General features: G+C 36.5%; 1 protein-coding gene across 1 annotated transcript in view; it reads left to right on the top strand.

The window, feature by feature from the left end:
• Positions 1–22,104, top strand: part of DENND6A (DENN domain containing 6A) — a 22,877-nt gene extending 773 nt beyond the window's left edge. The window contains exons 2-20 of the mRNA XM_027700575.1: positions 2,084–2,122; positions 2,219–2,261; positions 5,656–5,768; positions 6,768–6,848; positions 7,228–7,333; positions 8,445–8,524; positions 9,953–10,015; positions 10,667–10,722; positions 11,066–11,188; positions 11,363–11,458; positions 13,524–13,618; positions 15,422–15,487; positions 15,578–15,642; positions 16,281–16,370; positions 17,594–17,647; positions 17,733–17,842; positions 18,137–18,239; positions 19,711–19,785; positions 20,255–22,104. Coding sequence (XP_027556376.1) covers positions 2,084–2,122; positions 2,219–2,261; positions 5,656–5,768; positions 6,768–6,848; positions 7,228–7,333; positions 8,445–8,524; positions 9,953–10,015; positions 10,667–10,722; positions 11,066–11,188; positions 11,363–11,458; positions 13,524–13,618; positions 15,422–15,487; positions 15,578–15,642; positions 16,281–16,370; positions 17,594–17,647; positions 17,733–17,842; positions 18,137–18,239; positions 19,711–19,785; positions 20,255–20,386 — 1,590 coding nt within the window. The 3' untranslated portion in view covers positions 20,387–22,104. The remainder of the gene's footprint in view (positions 1–2,083; positions 2,123–2,218; positions 2,262–5,655; positions 5,769–6,767; positions 6,849–7,227; positions 7,334–8,444; positions 8,525–9,952; positions 10,016–10,666; positions 10,723–11,065; positions 11,189–11,362; positions 11,459–13,523; positions 13,619–15,421; positions 15,488–15,577; positions 15,643–16,280; positions 16,371–17,593; positions 17,648–17,732; positions 17,843–18,136; positions 18,240–19,710; positions 19,786–20,254) is intronic.
• Positions 22,105–22,504: the final 400 nt, after the last annotated feature.

Raw genomic sequence — 22,504 nt, 5'->3', positions numbered from 1 at the left:
CAGCTGGGACACTGCTTTGGGAATACACAGGGAGCACAAGCAGCTGGGATGCTGCTTTGGGAATACACAGGGAGAGGCAGCTGTGGCACTGCTTTGGGAATGCACGGGGGGCACGGACAGCTGCGGCACTGCTTTGGGAATGCTCAGGGAGCCCACAGCGCTGGAAAATAAACCGGAGAGAAGAGTTATCTCTCAGATCGGTTTCACATCCTGTTCACCCTGTTCACCATGTGACTTATTAGCAAGCTCTGGGTGTGCGGGGAAAGTGTCTTATTCTTTCTTTCAGTCTTCTTAAAGGGGTGTTGGCATAAACGCATGGCAGAGTGGCCTAAAATTCAGCCAAGCCAGCTATTGTAATATGTAAAATACATAACTGATACATATCGTTGGCTGCACGAGAAGTGCAAATAAAACCCCAGCATACTGTGCTGATTATCTGGGCTCTGTTCCCTTGCTGTTATAAGGTGGTGTAGGCAACAAAGACAAGGGTTTCTGTATAACCCCTGACTTGGGCAGATGATGTGCTTGGTGGCTGAGGGAAGCACAGCCTCTGGCCTGGCTGCAGACACTTCTGTTAACAGTCCCCTTAATTTAATTGACTGCATGCATAAAATGAAATTTAAAGTGTCTACATAACTGAGGCCCAATTTATTTATTTTTTTTCAGTATGTAGCTGCAGGAAGAATAATTAGCTTTCAGTTTAAGTTGAAATTCTGGGAAGATACACAAGGTAGTGAGGAAAAGGAGTATGAATTCAAGTCTGGTCTGTATGCCAGTCTTCTGACTAGACACGGATCATTTCAGCATAATTCAGCTGCTGAAGGAGTTACATTTGGTGTACTGCTTAGCATAAGATAGCAAAGGAAAATATTAACAGGTGCAAAGAAGATGGTGATAAGTTTGCTACATGCAGAATGCAGGTGTTCCACTTGTATGTCTGCTTTCAGCTTTAGTTGCATGAATAATGTTTTGTGGCTGGACATCGTTGGATAGGAGAGACTGAGGGGAAAAGAAATGCATTGGAGGCTTTATGACCAGGGGACATAAACCTGCTTAGTCAGAGATCAGCCAGAGGGTGTATTTGTTTTTTTCTGTGGAGTAGGATAGTGTTATATTATCAGGAAATAAATTCACTTACATTTTGTAGAACAAGATTAAATGAGATAACTGGATGTTAGTGGTATGGTAATATGAGGATTCTACACTAAGCTACCATTCCTGCATTGAACTGCTCTTGGACTAGTTCCCATCTCTGGAAGCCCTGAAACCTGTTTTGAAACATAATTTTTGAATTTATGTTACATTTCATTTGCTTACAAGCTAACCACCCATTTCAGTAGTTTTGAGGTGGTTGGTTTGGTTTTTTTTGAGGAACTTCTTAGCTGAAATTTAAGTATCTCAGGTTTGTCCTCTTTTCTGTATGTTCTTTTCTCACTTACTTGCATAATCACTGATTTTTTACATCCTTTTTTTTTTTAATGGTGGTGCTTCCGTTTCTTTCACTGTGTTGCATCGTTTTTGGTTTCTATGTTGTAAAAACTTGTTACATGATTTATTTCCGTAACTACAAAAGATGTGACTTTGAGTGTAGTCCTTGACCTTGCACAGTTCCCAGCTGTTATTTGGGGCCAATGACATCCTCCAGGAGTTAGTATTAGTATAGAGGGTGTTTTGTGATTGAATTTTGATTACTTCAATCTAACTTTTCCATTACAACAGATTTCAGACAATAATATGTGTTGGCTTTCTATGGAATCATCTACTTCATTTTACATGTACAAGTTAAATCTAAAAGATGTCATCTTGCTCTCCTTTGAGACCTTTTGCACCAAAAATCTCCAGTACTCTGAATTTTTAAATGTATGTGTAGGGTCTCTAACTGGCATTCAAAATACCTTGTAAAGATGGGTGATCAATTAAACTTAAAAGCATATAAAATTAAGAATAGAGACATAATACTAATAGCTTACAATTGAAAGTATTCTAAGGCAGGTATTTGAGTGTTGAATTGTAAAAATATTTAGTAGAAGCTTACTGCTTATACCCAGTTGATTTTCAAAAAAATAAATCTTTCTTCCTGTAGGTGATATATCCTCCACATTCCAAACTCACAGATAAAGAGGTAAGTCATGGTTGCTTTATAAGTTTATATAATTTGGTTTGAGTTTAGTAATTTCAGGAAATATAACAGCTCTCTTTTCTTTTCCCCACCCTTTAGAAAACCAATATTTGCTATTTGTCTTTTCCAGATTCTAATTCGGGTAAGTGCTTCCTTCACACTGTAGTCATCTCTTGTTGGACTAAGCTGTGTTAAAAAAGATAAAATTTGACAATATGTATTCTGGGCTTTAGATCAAATACTGATTTATATATCTTAATATTACAATACAGAAATGTTGCAGCTAAGGTTAAATATAAAGCTGTAACTGCATTGCAGTAAGGTCTGAGGATTCTTCTGCATTTTATGTAAGTGAAATATCGAGAATGTCAATGTGTAAGACCTTCTGGATGACACACTTGCAGACGTTTCAGAATACCTGACAAGTAAGGAATGAACTTAATATCACTTTTAAAACAAAGTAACAGTATTGTCACTGTAGGGAGGAGAGTAGGCATGGAATTTGAAGGATTTAATAAAGCAATTGGAAGGATATGGAACCCTCTTCTCATAAAGGACTAAGTGTATATTTTCTAAGTTCATAACAGAGAAACTGACTTTTAAATTCAAAAGCAGGTAGAAAGAACAGTTGTGAAGGGAAAACCTGGGCTATCTTGTATCTTCTCCATTCTTGCTGCTTCTGCTGCTGTGTGTGGTCCTGCTTGCTAAATTATTATTTAATCTTCTGCTTCTGCTGCCAAAGAGAAATTGGGGGCACATGGCTGATGGGTTGGACCACCTGCAAAAAGATACAGCAGAAAGACAGACACTTCCTTTCTTGTTTATTTCTGGACAAAGATAAAACCTGCAGTAACAGCCTTGTGCCTGTAACTGCTCTTACTCTGTGCCTGTGGATGCTCTGCAGCAGAACAGCTCTGCTGTCACATGGGGTGGTGCAGATGTGTGCTTTTAATGTGTGTGAGCTCTCTCCTATGTAATTTTACAAAATATCTTGGCTAATTTTTCCCCATTGTCTTAATGTCATTAAAGTTAAGATATTTTTTCTGTTCTTGCTATGCTGTGTGTAAATAGAGGAGAAGCTGCTTCTGTTATTGAAAGAGAAGATGAGTTAACTGTATCTTCTTATTACTCCCATTGTTAGCAGTCATAAATACCTCTAAGCTTCAAAAGATACATTGAAGGTACAAACTCGTGTTAGGAACAAAGGTTAATTTTTTTATTTTTAACTTTTTGTGTGTAATTTTTTCAAATAAGAGTGTAGTAAAGTTGTTTTAGGTAGAATAGGTATATGTAAGGAGGGTTTACTTTTAGCAGGAAAAAAATCCCATGTTTTTGCTTTTTTTAATGTCCCTATTAAGAACTGTAGGTTCTTGATTATTCTTGATGGAATGAAGTTTCAAATGATGTACAGGGATTACCTGAATGAAACCTGCCTTCCACAAATGAGCTGGAAGTATATCCATCTGTTAGGATTTATTTTTTCATTGTAGGCCTTAACGTAAAAGGAAAAACTTTATGTAATATGGCAGTGAAGGAAGTTATTAGCTTGCAGCTAAATTTGAGGTCAGCCTTCCTTAAGTTTTCATAGCTCAAAAGATTAATTAAACTTTTTTCTTTTACAGCTACAAAGAGAAATTATTCCAGTACTTATGGCTATGAACTCAGGGGTGGAAATTGATTTAATCAGCTACTAGATCATAATACTTTTTGTGGGTTTGAGCTAAGTTTCCTAGTACAGTTATCTTTTACTTTCTCTGAGTGGATAGTTGAAGAAAGAGCAGACATTTGCCAGTCTTTTCTGGAAGAGCTTGTTAAATAGGAAGACATCATATCCTGAATGATATTTCAATATATTAATGATTAAGAGTAATTGACTTTTAGGTCTTCTGTGTATAGGTTTTTATAATAGTTTGGGGGTTTTTTCTTTGCTATGGATGAGGGGAACTAGCTTTGAAAACCTGAAGCAAATATTAAGTGCTGTGTTACTGGCATGTGCTGTGCTTTTTCTTGTTATCATTGGATCCATATTGCTGAGCACTTCCTTTCATTACCTATTTGAATTGGATGGTTGTCCCATCATACCATGTTTTGCTACTTTTGGTTTGTCTTGGCCCACTGAGAGTTTCTCACTACAGCTTCAGGGGGTTCTGAGCCTCAGCCCTGGGTGCTCTGAGCATGTCAGTGTTAAATCTGCACAGCCAGTGACTGACTGAGGGTTGGAGTGTCTGTGAGGGCTGTCCCACAATGTACGAGACTCAAGGAGAAGATGAAATCGAGCTTCTGTGTCTGCTAAACAGTTCCCTGGAGAACGGGGCTCTGCCTTTACTGTTCAGTCAGTTTACACTGGCTGGGTTAAGACAGGACAGCTGAGAGGAGCTTAGATCATCAGTGGTGAGGTCATGATTTTTTTCCTGGAGATCTTTGCAAGTTATGTCCCAAACTTGTAAGAGCAGAGCAACCAAAGAAGAAGTTATATTCAACATGGAGAAACAAATGTCCTCAGCCAGGAGGAAAACTAGAAATTTACTGCTATTAACAGTAGCTATAAGTTTAATAATATATTGATACTTTCGTAGTGATTTACATGAACACCTATATTGTTACAGTGAAAATGGTCTGCCTGCCACAGGCTGTGTTCACGTTAATACCACTGTGTTGCAAAGAGACACTTTTTACAGTCCCTTGCTAGAAAGAGTAATACACCTGTGTGTCCTTTAGGTTTTGACAGTCCCCTTATCACTGTTCCTATGAGCATTCTCTTCAGCTTACATAGCTTCTACCTGAACTGAAGATTTTTTGGAGCTTTTCCATTTGCAATGGAGAGAACACAACCACCAGAGTATCAGTGATAGAAGTTCTGATTGTGCAGTTCCTATGCCACACCTGGAAAAAGCTTCTTTGATAACTGATACAAACTTATTTTATTTTTATTTTCAGACTGCAAATAATCAATGTACTTTGTTACTTTCTTTAAGAAATTAATTTTGGTAGAAATTAAGGGAAACTTCACTCCTTGGGGGTATTACTGGGAAGTCATACTCGGTTTCACTTGGTTTTCAGCAATTAGCTTTGCAACTTCCAAAATAATGAGTCCTAGACCTGCACATGGATTTGTAGGAGATCAGCATAATGCACTCTTATGGTGTGACTAATGTATGAACTGTTTGGTATCAAAAGAAAGTCAAAGCACAGCCATTCAGCAGAGAAATGACATGTGCTTAAGATAATTGAAACTCTACAGGTGGACTAAGGAAATGGGTAATTACCAGTAGGAGAACAGCCATTAGTTGAGCTGTTTGAGCACAGTCCCTGTGAGGCAGAGTGACTTTTTTTGTCCTTGTTGCAGACAGAATATTTATTGTTGCCAAATATGCCAAATTGTTCACTTGTAAAAGTATAAATATATAAATGGTCACAATAGCAGTGCAAGATAGATGAAGAGAAACTCTGGTACCTCATTGACTGTAAACAAGTTCTCATGTTAAAGAAGGCTCAGACTCAGAATAGTGTTTGTTGTTTATCTCTTCCCCACGTAGGTTGTCTTGGGGACACACAGTTTTGTTTTAGATTTCGACGGTCTCCTGGAAGGAAAGTCTCATTGTGTTGTTTTCTGGACCAATTGGATAGAGATCTACCAGTTTACTTAAAGGTTGGAAATAAGAAAAAATGAAGTTAATTTCTTTTGGGTAATGTTAATTTGTGGGTCATCACCTTTAATGCTTGAAAAGCAAAATCTCTGAACTGTAAGTCCTGAAAGTCAAAGCTCAGAAAATATTTGTTGTAGCATGTTAGTATAATTATCATAATAATAATAATAATAAGCTCATTAGCTGTTCTTTAAGTTTTATTACTGTGGATTTTGGACTGCAAGGAGTTAAATTGAAGACCAGACCTATTTCGTTATTGATTAGAAACCTGTAGATCAAACTGTAAAAACCATTACTGTTGTGGAAATTTGAAGTGCTTTATAACTTAATTAAAAAAACAATCCAACAAACTTGAGCTGTCTCTCTGTTTCCACACTTAATTTTTGGAAGGTTGGAGCAGTTACCTATAAGAGGTAGTGGCCAAAAAGTTGTTCTCCTCATATTCATAAGGAATATTGAGGCCTTTAGCTATGCTAGTGGGAGTCTGATTCTCAAACTCATCTGTTTATGAGTCAAATACTTTAATTTCTGTTTGTAGGAAGGATGAAGCTGGTGTTTTATCTTTGAAGTGTGAATGTGCTTCCTTGATACTTCAAGAATCTTTAATAAAACTAGTACATTGAAAGACTAGGTTATATCTTTTCAAGTCGGGGCTTTAAGGTTTTTAACTGCTAAAATCTTTTTAGTGCTGCTTTGAAGAATTATAAATGTTGATTTATTCCTCAGGAAGTTATTTCTATTTTTGTTTCATGGTGTGTCAGGAGAATGTAGATATAAAAATAGTAAAGCCAGAAAGCACAGCTGTTTTCACACACTGGTGTTTTCTCTTTGAAGTACTTACTAAAAAAATAATGCCAATAAACAGAGTAAGCGTTCTAGTTTATTGTATCTAATCAACTTTGGAGCTTGCAGGGAAATATGCTTTTGAACTGTATATTGAATGCTTCAGAAAGGAGGAGAGTATTAGGTGGTTGTATTGTATTCTTTCCTTTCTTTTGCAGAAGGATTCAGCATATTACTATGGCTATGTGTATTTCAGACAAGTTCGTGACAAGTCATTAAAAAGGGGCTATTTCCAGAAGGTAATTCCAATTCTTTTAGGAAAATATTTATTTGGAAATTTAATTATTTTTCAGTGACCTCAGAGGAACAGGAAAGGTATCTTGCTTTCTGAATTAATTGTTGATTTATAATACATTGGTCTAATTTCACATCAGCTATGCTATGTTCCAGCTCCACTGTCAGAACAGATAGTCTTCTGTGTGTGTTTAAAAAAAAAAAAGTTGGTAACTATAGGGAGTTGTTTGTTTGCAGTTGCCTGTAGTCAAAATTGTGGTTGGCTTGCATGTGTGGGAAAAGTCACACTTGACGTCCTCTGAGGGTAACCAGCAAAGCTGCAGTAGAACTGAGGGAAAACATTAACTTGAAATCCTGTTTTTGTTTTGTTCCTCTTTATTCCAGTCTCTGGTCCTCATCAGCAAGCTGCCTTATGTCCATCTCTTCCGCACCATGCTTAAGCAAATAGCACCAGAGTATTTTGAAAAAAGTGAAGCTTTCCTGGAAGCAGGTAGTGGTCCTGTGATGTTGTTCTAGAGGAGCTCTTACACTGTCACATACTTTTTCTGGAGAAATAACAAACAACACTATCATGTTCTAGTTTGTCTTCTTGCAGGGTAGAGGATTGAAATTTTAACAAACTAGCTTGACTTCTAGATCATTTAACAGAGCTAATCTAATTTTGGATCTTCTGTGGGAGAATTGAAGGTCCCTCCTAAAACACATCTAGAGTTGTGTGTGTATCAGGACCGGCTGTTGAGCACAAGTAGCTGATGCCAATCCTTAGTTTGTTCTTTTCACAAACCGAGTCCTTTCGGGCAGTCTGACAACTTTTGCTAAACCACTGTACAAATGTCATCTTGCTTGAGGCTTTTTTTTGTGTGTGTGATTTGTTTGTTTGTTTTTTGACCAAATGGAAAAAGCAACAGAGCAGCACTGATAGCAGGTGCCTCAGCCTTACTGCAGAGCTGTAAGAGCCAGAGAGGGCCAAATGGAAAAGTTATTTGCTCTTTACCTGGGAGTGCTGTGTTCTTTGTACAATGTTCATGTCTTTGTGCTTTCACTGGGCAGCAATTTTTGGAAACCATGAAGGAATTGTATTTTTTAATCTTCTGTTTTCTTGACAGGTTGTATTGTGAGCAAAATAAGCTCTGCAGAAAATACTAGATTTAGGAGTTATATTCAGAATGGTTTACAAGTTAATGCTGAAAAACTCTCTATCCAAGTTGTAAACTAGCTTTTCCCTTAACTGCTTGTGTTCATCTGTTCTGCAATAGCTAATGTACATAAATGGGTGTGTTCTTTTTTAAGTTTCCCAATATGTACTCTCATAGTTTCTCATGTAACATTTCTTCAACCAATTGCAAGTCTCATTGCTACAAAAAAATGAAAGACCAGAGGGTACTGTTTTCTTGAAATGACAAACTTTGTAGTTCTAATGGAATAATACATAAAGAATGTCTCAAAGGCTGTAAAACTTGTTTAGTGTGATCAAGAGACAAGTCGAACTGATGTGGACTATTAGCACTAATTTAAAATTGCAGTGTGCACAAAGGTGGTTTTGTGATCATGGGTTATACATTATATAAACTGTTATAAATGATACTCGTTTTTCCTTTCAGTTTGTAGCGATGTTGATCGTTGGCCACCACCAGTGCCAGGGAAAGTTCTACAGTTGCCTATTATGGGTGTTATAATGAAGGTAAGGACTCCTGCACTTGTGCTTCTCTGAGGGTCTTTTCCCCACCTTTTACTGTCCAGGTCCTATTGTGCTGTGCCTTGCTTTCAGTGTCTTAAGCTTCCCAACAGGAATAGATGTTTGCTGCACTCAGAGTGAAGATCTGGGAGATCTTGATTAGGTGCCTTGACTGGGGGGAGGAGGGGAGGATCTTTTATCGTGCTTAGGTTAATATTTAATTTCTGTAGATATTAAAAAGCAGTATTTCAATACGACTACTAATTGTAGTGTCTGTATTATCCCACTGGAATTTGCATTCTAGGAGACTTTAGTGCTAATTATATTTGTCAAATCAACCATAAAGTAACACTTGAAGATACTGAGAATTAAATTCCAGTCAAGCAAATTAAATATATTGATGAAAATCATTCTTCTTCTTGAAGGTTCGCAAGTAAAAATCTTTTTTGGCCCACACACCAGCAATTAATTTCTTGTGCTGTTGATGATTTTCAATGAAAGTGAAATATGTCTGAAGGAGTTGTATCTAGTGCAGAGGGAAGAATGGTAGTGTTTAAATGGTGGCTGAGGACTAGGCCTCTGGGAGCCATAATGTCTTCATATGAAATGTAGTTAAATGGATTTGATGGAACTGGAGTTTACAACCAGAAGCACATTCTGAGCAGATACTCTCAAGTTTACAGCAAGATGTGTGTGCATCACTGGGGAGAGGAAGGAGAAGTTTCTGAGGCTGTTCTGAAACCCCAGGTTTAATAAAGCAGTGTTCTGGGTGCTGGATGGTGATGAGTGTCAGATATGCCTTGTTTGGGTATTGCCTGCATTTATGTCATCAATAAATCTTACCCATGAGAGCTGACATTGCATTCCTAAACTGAATAAAGTCATGATTACTGTCCAGTGATATGTCCCTATTTTATTACGCTGCTTGGACAGATTTAATTGTTCTGTATAAATTACATCCATATGTGCACATCAGCTTCCAGTATTTTGAAATCTGTAGTACTCAAGACTTACAGATGCAAACTAAAGTCAGAAAGATATACTTCTGTTCAGACTATTTGGATTCTGTCTCACTCCCAACAAGTTGTCTGATGTTTTAGGAGAAGATTTTTCTCTAAAAATAATTCTGTGCCATCTTAAAACCTCATGACCTTAGTTCAGACCATTCTTTTCAACATTTAAAAGTATTTTTATTGAAATTACAGCAATAGTTGTGACCAATGTTACCAAGATTTTTTTTTAACTGGAGTAGTATTTGCATATTCTGTTATTCAGTTTTCAGTTGGAAATTCCGTAGGTGGAAGTTCTGTAGAACAAATAAGCATCATACTGTAGTATATCCTCTTTAAATGTTACAACTTGTCTCTAAGCCAGCATTTGAAGTGTCTGCTGAATCTGATACAGGGGAAAATAAATCTTTCTTTTTTTTCCAAGTTGCGGATCCCAACATATCGTGACAAGCCCGGAACAACACCGATAGTACAGAATATGCACCAGGTAGAGATTAGATACTGATATTGTACATAACCCCAGGCAAAGCTAAAGATCTGCTTTCATTCTTTTACTTTAAACTTGCTCATAGAGATTGGTAGCAAGTCATCATATATTTAATATTGAAATCCACAATTTTTGAAACTTTGAATGGAGGAGTCAAGAGTTGGATTCTTCATAGAAAAGATATTCTAACCCAGCTACCCCAAATAGGGAAGGATGTCCAGCTCCTGGAAGAGGGTAGTTGGCTGACAAAATTACTAATTTGATCATCCTTTTAATGTTTGGGGTGGGGGGTTGAGAATGAAAACAGAATTAAGAGTCTTTAGTCATAGAAGATGGTTATAAAACAAGTCCATCTGTGCCTTCATGTGCTGTGTAACTGGTGTTTGAAACAGCTTCAATATTTTATATCTTTTCTGGACTGAAAGTTACATGCCTGTAAATGGGTTTTGTGTGTCTTAGGCGAAATCCTGCTTTTAGCACACAAAAATAGTTACTTGTGGAGATAACGTAGTATATACTGCCTGCAATAGTAGAGTACGTAAATAATTAGGATATATACCATGTGCTGTCTGTAAGCATTTAAGGGAAACCATTTCATTTAATACCTAGGTATTCTGATGACTAAAAAACAAGCATTGCGATGTCTTTTAGGCAGATGCTCAGATCTCCATGGCTTTGCCGACTGTTCATGAAGTGGATCTTTTCAGGTAGGAGCTTGGACTGATTGATTCCCAGCTATGAATTCCCACAAGTCAAAGTTTTTTGATGGTTCTTTGACACATGTCTCACAATTTGCAAGCCAACATTTTTCAGTATTGGTTTTAATATTCTTTTTCTGTAAAGTTGGCTAAAACACAGTTTGGACAGTATGCAGGCTGAAACTGCAGTAAATAAGCAAGTTCATTAAATGTTCCATTTTACAGAAGTATTTTATGTTTTTCAAATTACTATTAAGTACTATTGCAAACTTCATTTTTATCCAGTTCTTAACTGGAAGAAATAGGTCTTTTATTATGTCAAGTGTATTAAAACACCTCCATCTGGTTTTAGGTGTTTCTGCCCAGTGTTCTTTCACATTCAGATGCTCTGGGAGCTGGTGCTGCTGGGAGAACCACTTGTTGTGATGGCACCATCACCATCAGAATCTTCAGAAACCGTGTTGGCCCTTGTTAGGTAAATGCAGTGGAGCTTCCAACTAATGACTAAGTGAGTCATGTAAGATTCCAGCCGAGCAGACCTTCATTTGATCAGTGTAATAAAGCATTGCAAATTTGACATTTGCTTCTGTCTTTCATGAAATTTTGCACTGAGTACATACAGACAGCTTATCCTCTTTCTGCCTTGCAGCTGCATTTCCCCACTGAAGTACTGCAGTGATTTCAGGCCATACTTCACCATACACGACAGTGAATTCAAAGAGTACACGACTCGCACACAAGCTCCGTAAGTGAATCAAAGTGGGTTGTGAAGATGTTACTCAAAGCCACTTGTAACCATAAATTTGTGTTCAAATACTGCATAACTATTCTTAACTTCGATCATTAATTATGTTTAGACTACCTTTCTTAATGAGATTTATCTTGCAGAGTGCAGTAATTACCTGATTTAAGTTAGATAGGACAAAGAAGTTATGAAACAATGCCATAATTAAACTACTCTTGAGCTTCATGAGATATTTGTCTACAGAATAAGTAAAACTGCAAATATGAAAACAATAAAAGTATTTGCTTCTCTGCAAGAGTTTTTCTGTATAACACCAGCTCCAGACTATCTCTTTGGGAAATTTGGGTAATTGTTTTCATCTTTAATCAACTGCTAATCAAAGTGACTTGTAGAATTCAACATCCATATGGCTGCTTTGTAGAGTTAATTCAGTGGTGTCCTAGTTGAGACAACTTAAAAATTAAATATCTTTTCACTGAATTTGTTAGACTAATACTGTAAATAATTCAGAGATTAAGATTATTTTTAAGAGCGTGAATGTCCAAAACCACTGATGTTTGAAACTGCTTTAAGAAAACATTTTCCCCTTTTTTTTTTAAATTCTGCTCTTATTGTGAGAACGTACACTTCCAATATTTCCTATTGTGTGTTACTTAATTGTAGCTTGATTTGTGAATGGAGTGCATGAGTTAGATTCACTGATCTTTTTGTAAATAAATTTCTTCTAATGTCAGAACAGGCAGAGGTTGTTGGTTTGCATTTTTTGTTTTGTTTTTCTTACTGTATTTTTCCTCTCAACGGATGTATTGCCAGAGATAGAGCAGTGGAAAAACACATAAACACAGGCAATATATTTGAGATGGTGTTCCATGGGAATGGTTATGCAGCATGTAATTTAGTTTCTAAAAATAATTCCAGGAAGAATTTGGTTAAACTTCAGTAACCCATGTTTCAAAATGCATCCTCTCCTCTGTAGCAAAATAGAAAGGTTGGTCAGTCTGTATGTTAGTATTTGAAATAAAGCTGGAATTGCTCTGGCTTTCTTATGGAAAACAAAAATTTGGAAAGGTGGGAAATAGGTTTTTTAAGCAGTGGCTCTAAGAAGGGAAAGAATCCAGATGATGCATCTTCTGGGTATTTTATTACCTTTAGTGGGAGGTGAGCAGGGGTCTGTTTTTCGTCTTGATGTTTTGATTTATTGTGCCTTTTCAGAAATTACTTTAGTGGTTTACAATCAGAATTGGTTCTGGTAAATATGACAAACTAAGACTCCTAAAAGTGACCCAAGTAGCTTACCAAGTCTTACTATTTTATTACCAGTAGTACTGAAAAAAAGATTCCTCGTGATTTGCTACTAGTTTACTTTGGCCTGGAGAGTTATTATTTTAGTGTGTGTAAAGGAAGGCCTTACTTGACTTGAACTCCTGATCTTTCAACTTCCAGTTAGTAAAAGAATGTCTGTTTGTGTGCATTGGTCCAAACTAATTCTGTTCCCACAAAATAGGCACGAGAACATTTAATATTTAAGTTGGGCTAGACGTGACCCCTTAACAGGGAGAAAGGAATGCCTATTTCTTGGGTTCTTTTATTCCTCATTTTTTTAGTGTTGATTCTTGTGACATGACAATGAGAAGAACGTAAGATAAAACATCATAAATTGATTTTTCAGACTAAAACAAAACAGTGTGTGAAATCTTTATATGAAGACTGATCTTTATTGTTTTGGAAGAGAGATTGTAAATCACCTATGATGACCCCAGAAAATAATGAACATTTGCAAGTCAAAATGAATTTAAATACATCAAACGAGTTTAAGGGGATTATAGAGACAGCAAAAAAACAAAGTCAAATCAAATGAGTGGGGAAAACTATGAGTGGGGATTAAAATGTTTTGAGCTGAACATACTTGGACAAAAGGATTCAAAAGTGATTTTTCTGGGCAAGGTGGAGTCAGTGACAAGCAAGAAAAGAAACTGATACAATGTGGTGCTGCTGTTGACCTTCTGTATTCATTAAGACAGAAGCTCTTGCTGTCATATTTTAAACACTGTCCTTACTTTTCTAGGCCCTCTGTCATTCTAGGGGTGACAAATCCCTTTTTTGCTAAAACACTTCAGCACTGGCCTCACATTATCCGAATTGGAGATATTAAACTTCCAGGTAAAGTATAAATGTCTTCTACAATCCTGTGCAATGGGATCTAACCGTGAGCTTATTTATTTACAAACAGATGTAAATTAGTTCCATTAATTTAGCTTAATACTAACTAAATTGTCATGGGTGTAAATTTATCAAGTGAAATTAGACTCTTGAGTGCTCTATGTCTTGTCTTGTCAAATCTCATACATTAAATGCAAAAGGTGGTGATAGTCATTAGTAATAATGTTTTACCTTTTACACAGTCCTGATTTTGTCTCTCTGCCAATAAGGTATGAAAATGAGAGACATATTACTGATGTTAATTTTAGTATGAGTAGAATGTAATAAATCAGTCACAGCCAGCACAGAATGTAAGACCCATGTGAAAACTAAGTTTGAATGTTACAGTAACATAAAAAGTTGTTTGTTGACAGTGTCTTGATAATATATTTCTAATCTGGCAGTATTCCAGTAATTATTAATTGTTGAAGTTGAATGATTTCCTTACATGATTGAGTAGAATTTTCGTGTACTCTTTGGATAACATGTCAGTTGCCAGCCTGTAGTAAAATACTGCACTATTTATTGTATGAAATTCCTGGAAGTATCTGTCTGATGTGACAGGTTCACTCTTCTGTTCTGACAGTGGCAATGCATAAATATGCAGTTAAGATAAAACATCATAAAATTAATTTTTTGTCAAATAACTTAAGTTTGATTTCTGAATATAACAAATTAATTAAGAATTATGTGCTGTGTTCAATATAATTAGGCAAAGTTTTGCTTTACTTAAAATATCGTGCCTGTCCATGGTCAGAATACCTGTAGGGGCTTGTCAGGGGGTCTCAGGAGGAGTTACTTAGCTGCTGTGTAGTTCAAGTTTGGAAAATAGAATCTTAATTAAACAATTAAACTCTGCAAAGCCATATACACAGGTTGCCTTCAAATTTGATATACAGTTTCAAGTATGAAATTCTAAAGTTTTGGTGCAGCTATGGGAAATGCTTAGTCAGGAATTTGTAGAGATGTATCTGTCTGATCTGACTTTAAAAATTTATGTTCTATTTCTTTAGGGACAAAGAGAGGGTTTCTGATTATTTTTTTGTTCTTTTTTTTTCCTTTTCTCCCCACTCTGCAGTTTCAATAGCAATTTATACTGTTATCTCCTCTGAAGTTGAGCATCCAAGTAGATTTAAGAGAAGGTTCTGCTGAGGCTGCAGGACTGTTAACAGGGTTTAGGGTCTTCTGGCTGGAGAAGGATAAATTGGAAAAACACAACAAAAGCCTTTACTTTGGCCTATAGTAAAGGAGACATGAATTCATTTTTACAACATTTAATCCCTGGCAACTGATTTAATTTCTTGTATACAATTTTTATTTTGACCAAGGTGCGAAAGGTTTGTTCCCAAAAGCATTTGTGTTAAGGGGAACAAAGGAAGATGAAATAAAAATATGAAATTAATGAAATGATAATTCACTACTGTATATCAGTAAGTTTATTTGGCTGCTGGGTTTAGAAGGTCATGCTTTTGGGTTTTGTTTTTGTTTGGTTAGTTTTCAGGTGGGTTTTTTGTTGTTGTTATTTTCAACAAAGAACACATATAAAGGGAAAAGTCTATGTGCTCTTGTTCATGTGTTTACTGGATGTTTCTGGATATACACTTGGATTCTTGTCAATGTTTCTAATGTTTCTTACAATATTAGATAGTCTTCTAAGTGAAAGTACCCATTTCTAAAAGTCAGTGCCTTGTATAGCAGATCAGCTGTAGTATCTAGTAATAGAGATGGAGATTTCAAGCAAGGTGTCTTTATATGTTTTGGCAGGTGAAGTTCCAAAGCAGGTGAAAGTGAAGAAACTGAAGAACCTGAAAACTTTGGACTCCAAACCTGGTAATAACTTCAGAGTTAAATTACCAGTATTTTAACTTTAAAAAGCATACTCCGTTTCTCCTTTGGCTATAGGCTGCTTTTTTTCCTCAGGTGTTTATACCTCCTACAAGCCATACTTGAACAAAGATGAAGAAATCGTTAAACAGTTGCAAAAGGTAATACTGTGAATCTCTTCTTAACAGTAACTGGGTTGTGTATTTTATGTACTGTTGTACAGTGTTTTCATTTAAGGAAGCACTTTGTGTAACTGAAATGAAACTGGATTCCAGTTCCTTTGCCCCAATTTGTAACAGTATAGATGGATATACACCCTCATTGTAGAAGGGCTGCTGCCTTGTTAGCAGCTTCTATGACAATGTGTTGGGACTCAAAAAGTTAGCCTAATAATTTAGAGGATTGAAGGGATTGATCAGTTTATCTGCTTTGGGTTTTCCACCCTCTGCCAGCCCCCTCCACCTCTCATCTCTTTGGTCTAGAAATCTCATGCATGAGGTGTGTAAGAATCAGAGCTTCCAAGTTCTAACTGCTTTGCAAATACTTGTTTATAGAAACTTTTCTTTCCTTGAATTTCTTTACATGAAAATAAAAAATCAACAATTGAAAAGATGAGTACAAAAGGACTTGAAGCTATTAATTTCCTTTCCTGGTTCAGGGTGGGAGGTGCCATGTGTGGGGTTATGGCTAATGAATACAGAAACGCTGGAATAAGTATTCATAAAAAAGAAACCCACCACAACTACCTATGTGTTTTGGAGTAACAGACTGTGATTTTTCTTTTTTTTTTTTTTTTAAGGGAGTACAACAGAAACGTCCAACAGAAGCACAGAGTGTGATTCTTCGGCGCTATTTTTTGGAATTGACAGAAAGTTTCATTATTCCATTAGTGAGTTCTTAGACTAATGGGGTTTTTACATAGGTAATATAGAATAGCTTTTTTGGTGTTACCCTGACTGACTAAGTCCAGTAACTATCCAGTAACTAGCAGTGTATCCCTGGAGTCAACACTGGGTCCAGTACTGCTCAACATCCTTCATTAGTGAGCTGGACAGTGGGGCACTGTGTGCCCTCAGAACATGTTTTGTGAATGACCTGAATGTTTCATCATTTTACAGCAGGCATGATCAGGTCCAGTTTCTGTTTGGAAGAATTGGAATATCCCTAGAGACTTGTTTGTGCTTGGGTGTTCAAGATTAGAGGAGCATTTCTTTAAAATTAATCTTTCTCTCCTGTTCTTTTGAGACCGAATGGACACGTAGTGTGAATCTAAAACCTTTCCCTGGCTTTCTCCCTGCATCTTGTCACTTCAAGTGAGGAACCTAAAGTATGTTCTGTCATAAGTCTTAGTTTACAGGGTGAGATCACCCTTCACATTCTCTGCAACAGGAAAAGTGTGTGGAGAGGTGTCCTTTGTTTCTTCAAAAGATAGAACCGAACTTGTCATAATGTTATCGAAACTAATTATGTTTACAGATCAAAATGTATGGCCAAGTGCTTACAAACACTTGGAAATGTATATCAGTTTGTGCAGATCTGCTTGTGTGAGCTGGTGAGGCAGAGCTGCCTCCTGTTGTTACACCTGATGCTTCAGCAGTGGCCCCTCTCCCTGTAGGTTGGACACATTGGGGCTCTGGCCATGCCTGTGCCAAGCCTTGCTACAGCAGAGATGCCCACAGCGTCTTTGGGTTAGTTCTATAGCTAATGTTTGTATGAGAAACCCTGAAAATCACTTCCAAACACTTGATACAAACTGGGATTACTCTTTGGAATAACCCATGATATGAAGGTACCTAGGGACTGTCACCAAAGAAAGAGAGATTGTTTACTTGTGGCTGAAGTTCAGGATATAGATATTCCATGTACGTGTTTGCTTCCTGTCCTCCTTTGCCCCATGTCCTTCTTGAACCTTGCTGAGTTGGAGTTGGGAAATGCAATCAGTATTAGATAAGTTCCTCTTGTCTTCTTATGTGGTGAATATGCACAACCCCACCCTGTACCAATACTCAGCAGAGAAAATGCTGTGGTCACAAGCAATAAGTAAACACACACGTGGTCTGTGTATCTTTAATACTGGTTTATGCAAACAACCTTTCCTTTTCCTTTCCCCAGGAACGTTATGTGGCAAGCCTAATGCCTCTGCAGAAATGCATATCACCATGGAAGGTAAGGAAATACCATTTGAATGAGCTGGAAATCGGTGATTAGAGAAAAGTTACGGTATGCTAATGATTTTTTTTCCTTTCCATAGAGTCCACCACAGCTGAGGCAGTTTAGCCAAGAAGACTTCATGAAGACACTGGAAAAAGCAGGACCACAGCTCACCTCAGGTTTAAAAGGAGACTGGATAGGACTTTACAGGTCATTTCTTTCAGCAGCATAAAAAATTATATAAATGAAAATAGATCAGTAATATGAATGCTCCTTTCCTGAGCAAACTTATGATTAGTATTGATTTTAATAAGACTTTCTTTTAGAATGTATGCTTTAATAGGAACTGAGAGTGCTTAATATACTTTACTCACTTCAATGTGTTTCTCTGTAACCTGTTAATGGTTTCCTAAATATAATTACTTCAAATTTGATGATGTCAGAAACAGTGTTACCAAATTGTACTTAAAATCTAAATTGTATTTTGCTTTGGTGTTTTACCAGGCATTTTTTGAAATCACCAAACTTTGACGGTTGGTTTAGGAGCCGGCAGAAAGAAATGACACAGAAGTTGGAGGCCCTTCATTTAGAAGCACTCTGTAATGAGGTTAGAAAAATGTGTGCTTGTGATTATGTTTATCATCTTTTAATAAAAATATATTCTCTCACAGGTCAGTTTTACTCATGTTTTCATAGGTTGAACATGAAAATGTTGACAGTTTAGTCTAGCAAAACATGATCTTGTTCACCAAGGACAAGGTAGAACTAACATAGCAAGAGAGAACAATACAAAATACAGTTCACTTGTTACAACAACTGTCATCATTTGTAAAAACATACCTTTAGTACTTTTTTGTTTTGTTATGTATTTTAAAATTGAATACACGCACCCCAAAAAATAAAAAGCTTTTTCCTCTTATTTGATAATATTATTTCATTCAGCTTCTGTCTTTGGCATCTCACTTGACACTTTCAGTTGTGATACAGTTTGTGGCTTTGAAGGTATAAAACCAGTGAATACCACAGAATGTTGGTGACTAATTAGATATGGTTAGTAAATAAGCCTAAAACGGATCCATAGTAATTGGAAGCTGAGAAGTGAAATCTTTTTGTTGATTTATAACAAAATGCCAAATAAATGTTCCTATGTTGTAAGATCCATTCTTTAATGAAGAAGCTGAAGTAGGTATCAGTATAATTTGAGTTGGAACAGCTGCTAAAGAAATGAATTGCAAGAGGAGAAGACATTGTACAGCTAGAGAGGGAATAGGAAGAACAAAAAAAAGTAAGGCTATGCCACAGCTTGTAAACAAACAAAAAAATTGCTCTGATTATTTTTGAAAAGCTATTTGTTTTTATCCTTTGCCCTGTCAATCCCCAAACAGTACCTTGTAGCAAACCCAAACAGATTGTTCAAATAGAGCAGCCCAAATAATTTGCAGGGCAATAGCTAGGTCAATTATATAACTTAGATTCTATCCAATTATACTTGACATTAACTTAATCAAAGAAAAGGAAGTGTGTCACAAATTTATTACCGATTCTGCTCCTCATTGCTTTTTCTTTTGATCCAGGTGTTAACATCTTTCTCTACATGAGCAAATATCTTTGTTAGGTGAATAGTAAAGGGATAGGGGAACAGAACTTCTGTAAGAAAACTCACTTGATTATAGATTGTATCTTACTAGTTATTGACTGTGATCTCCTTTAATGCCCTGCCTTACACTACTTTTAATATTTCATTGTGCTGGCAGATCTAACTTGGTAATCATTCACTGCTATTTTGCATTGTAGGTGCTCTTTTTCAAACTAAGCCTGTTGGGCAAGATTTTTTTTCCTTTAATTTATTTGTATTGTGTTCACGTGCAAGTTTGTTGTTAGGCTAAGTACTGGGCAAACATGCAAATAAAGCAGATTTTGTGAGTCACAGTAAAGACAGGACATGAGTAAAATGAGTTTAGCAAATGGCACGGGAATAAGAAAGAGACTTACTCTGAACAGTAGGTGTAAATTAATACTACTTTTGAAATTACATATGTTGCCATAAATATTTCAATGCTTAATTTTTCTTATTTTAGAACTTGGTTTTTTGGAGTCAGAAGCACACTGAAGTAGAAACGGTGGATCTTGTCTTGAAGTTAAAAAATAAACTGGTAAGTAACTGAATTGAACGTGACTTCAATACCTAGAAGCATTATACAGTTGTTTTTGCAAGGACTTATATGAAAATATTCATCATGATCTAGGTAGTTTAAGGAATCAGACATTCGGGTTTTTAAAAGAAAAACAGTTAATTTGAGCCATGCTGGAAAAGTTAGTTGGCTCCCCAACATCATCCGGCCATGTTGGAAGCAATGTATTGCTGGTAATTAAAACTCATTGGAACTCTGTGACTGATCTGAATCCTCAGGGAGGAAGAAGTCCAAAAACCAAAAAAAATTTGTTTTTTTCTTGAAAGCCAAAATCGGTGTTGCTCATGCTGTTGTGTGGTTGTTGAGGAAACCTGCTGTGTCCAAAGCAAATGAGGAATCCATTTGCCAGATTTTCTAATATATCAATTTGATGTGTCTTAAGGTGAAGTTGCATTTTTAGTAGAAATCATGTTTTCTGGTACCTTTGCAGTTGCAGGCTAACAGAGAAAATCTTCCTGTGAAAACCGACACCCTGAAGAAGCTGCAGACACACATCAATGACATCATATTAGCACTTCCAGATGACTTGCAGGACATCTTGCTCAAAACTGGCACAACATGATTTCTGCTGGGCTTTTTTGGTGCAGAAAACCAAAAGGCAAGTAGTCTCACAGAAGACAGTGGCTTACCAGGTTTGGACCACAGCTGTAAGCAGTACATTAACACTACAATGGACTGTACTGATAGTATAGCCCATTGTACTATTTTCACTGTTTTTTCCACTTAAATACCAATGCAACTAAAGGGATTCCTGTGTCTAATAATGTTTGAAATAAGTGCTCTTAAAGAATAATCTGTGGGCATATGAAGCTGTACCACAGTATAGGACCACAGTGCAGTGCTGGCATTGCAGAATGTTTTTCCATTGGTGCTGCTATACCCAATCCTGTTAACTCAGGGGTGAGCAATATTGATCCTGTACTGTCCTGTTGATGTAGTATCTGATTATTCTTTCTTTCTTTTTTTCTTTTAGTTTTTATCTAGTGGTAACTCCAACTGATATGTGATTGGCCAGAATACCTTATAGTTGAGGTATTTTACTGGTAAATCATTGCTTTCAAAACTCTTTCAGGAACAACTGAAATCATCAGATCGCTTCTTAACTTTCTTCCTTTCTCCTTCTTACCATATTTCCAAAATGATATTAATTTAGCATCTTGAAAGAAGAGAAGGCAGCTGAAAAAAATTTCCTGAAGGGAAGTCTCTTCTATTTAATTTCAGTTAATTAGGGTGCTCTTACATGCCTTAAATAAAGTAATTGTGTACTAATTCACGGTTTTAAACTGCTGACATCCAGGATTTCAAGTGGATCACTCGTGTAAATGTAAGCATGCAGTGTTCATCACAGGAATTAAACACAGTGGTGTTCTAATGAGAATTTTAAAATGAGTGGTTTCAGTAGAGTTAGCTGATACACAATCTGATTGAATGGAGATCATAGGAGTTCAGCTCCTTTTATAACTTTTAACTTTATTGGTTTTGTCTTACACCAGTCGGGTGTTTAAGGAGGTGCTGCTTCAGCTGAGAAAAGCCTCTGGACAGGTCAGACTGTGGCAAAAAACGACTGTAGCATGCAATTATTCTCAGTATATGCATATAGCAGACATGCATAAAGAGTAATTTCCTCTTGCATATTAAGCAACAAGAATGTGATGTTTATCTTCTTGAACAAGTTTCAGTGGTATATAAGAACTCAGCTGCTCCACATGCAGTGTTGTACTTTGACCGGTTTCAAATAGAATAAACATAATACTATAGTGTACACACAGCATATATTTTTATATGACAAATGGATCACAGTTGTAAAAAAAACCACTCTGCTTTTAAGTGCTTGGATAGAATTTTTAAAAACTTATGACATAATCCTGCTATAAGAATGTGCTTTTGTGTAACAAATATTTCATATCATCTTTCTAAAAATGTCTTATTTAGATATTAAGTGTCACAACGGTATTTTTATGAAAATAATGTATTTTAATACTGTTATGTTTTGTATACAATTAATCATGACCAAAAGTTTAATGTATCTATTATGCTACTTAAACTATACCACTTCAGCATTAATTGCTAACTTGCAAATTTTTTTTGCACACCCTGATGAATACCATTTCTAATTCAGAAATTATTAAGTGGCCATTCATACCCTAAATTATCTTAAATATTTAACCTGGAGCACTGTGTACTTTCTTGGAACCATGTAAACTGGTAACAACTATGATAACTATCACATGACTGCAAATACGTATTTTTTTAAAGGAAAATAAAAGAGTTTGATTTTTATTTTTTTTTCTTTGAAAGTTATGTGACTTAGATGGTGGGTGTGTTTGGGTTGGTTGATTTTTCTCCTCTCCTAAGCAAAACTGTTCAGCTTCCAGAGACTGCTGCTTGATGAAGCTGTACCCCTGAGGTGTCCAGAAATATGTAGTGTGATGGAGTGGTGCTGTGGTTTGATTCTGCATCAGGGTTGTAACATGACAAAGCTGCAGCATCCTCAAGAAGGCAAATGCAGGCACGGGCTTCCATGCAAAATTTATCCAGTCTTCAGTCTGTTTCCTGTACACATCTGAGAGGCCCTTGAGAGACATGGTAGTGCGAAGTAGACTGCAAGCAAAGCTCAGTTCAGGTTTCTTTACTGAAGTTGGTATTAATTTCAATCCCTGAATAACTAGATGCTTACACA

This window comes from Neopelma chrysocephalum, unplaced genomic scaffold (genome assembly GCF_003984885.1).
Source record: "Neopelma chrysocephalum unplaced genomic scaffold, ASM398488v2 Primary Assembly neopelma1_147, whole genome shotgun sequence".
NCBI classification, from domain to species: Eukaryota; Metazoa; Chordata; class Aves; order Passeriformes; family Pipridae; genus Neopelma; species Neopelma chrysocephalum.
This window is presented reverse-complemented; position numbering and strand designations above follow the sequence as displayed.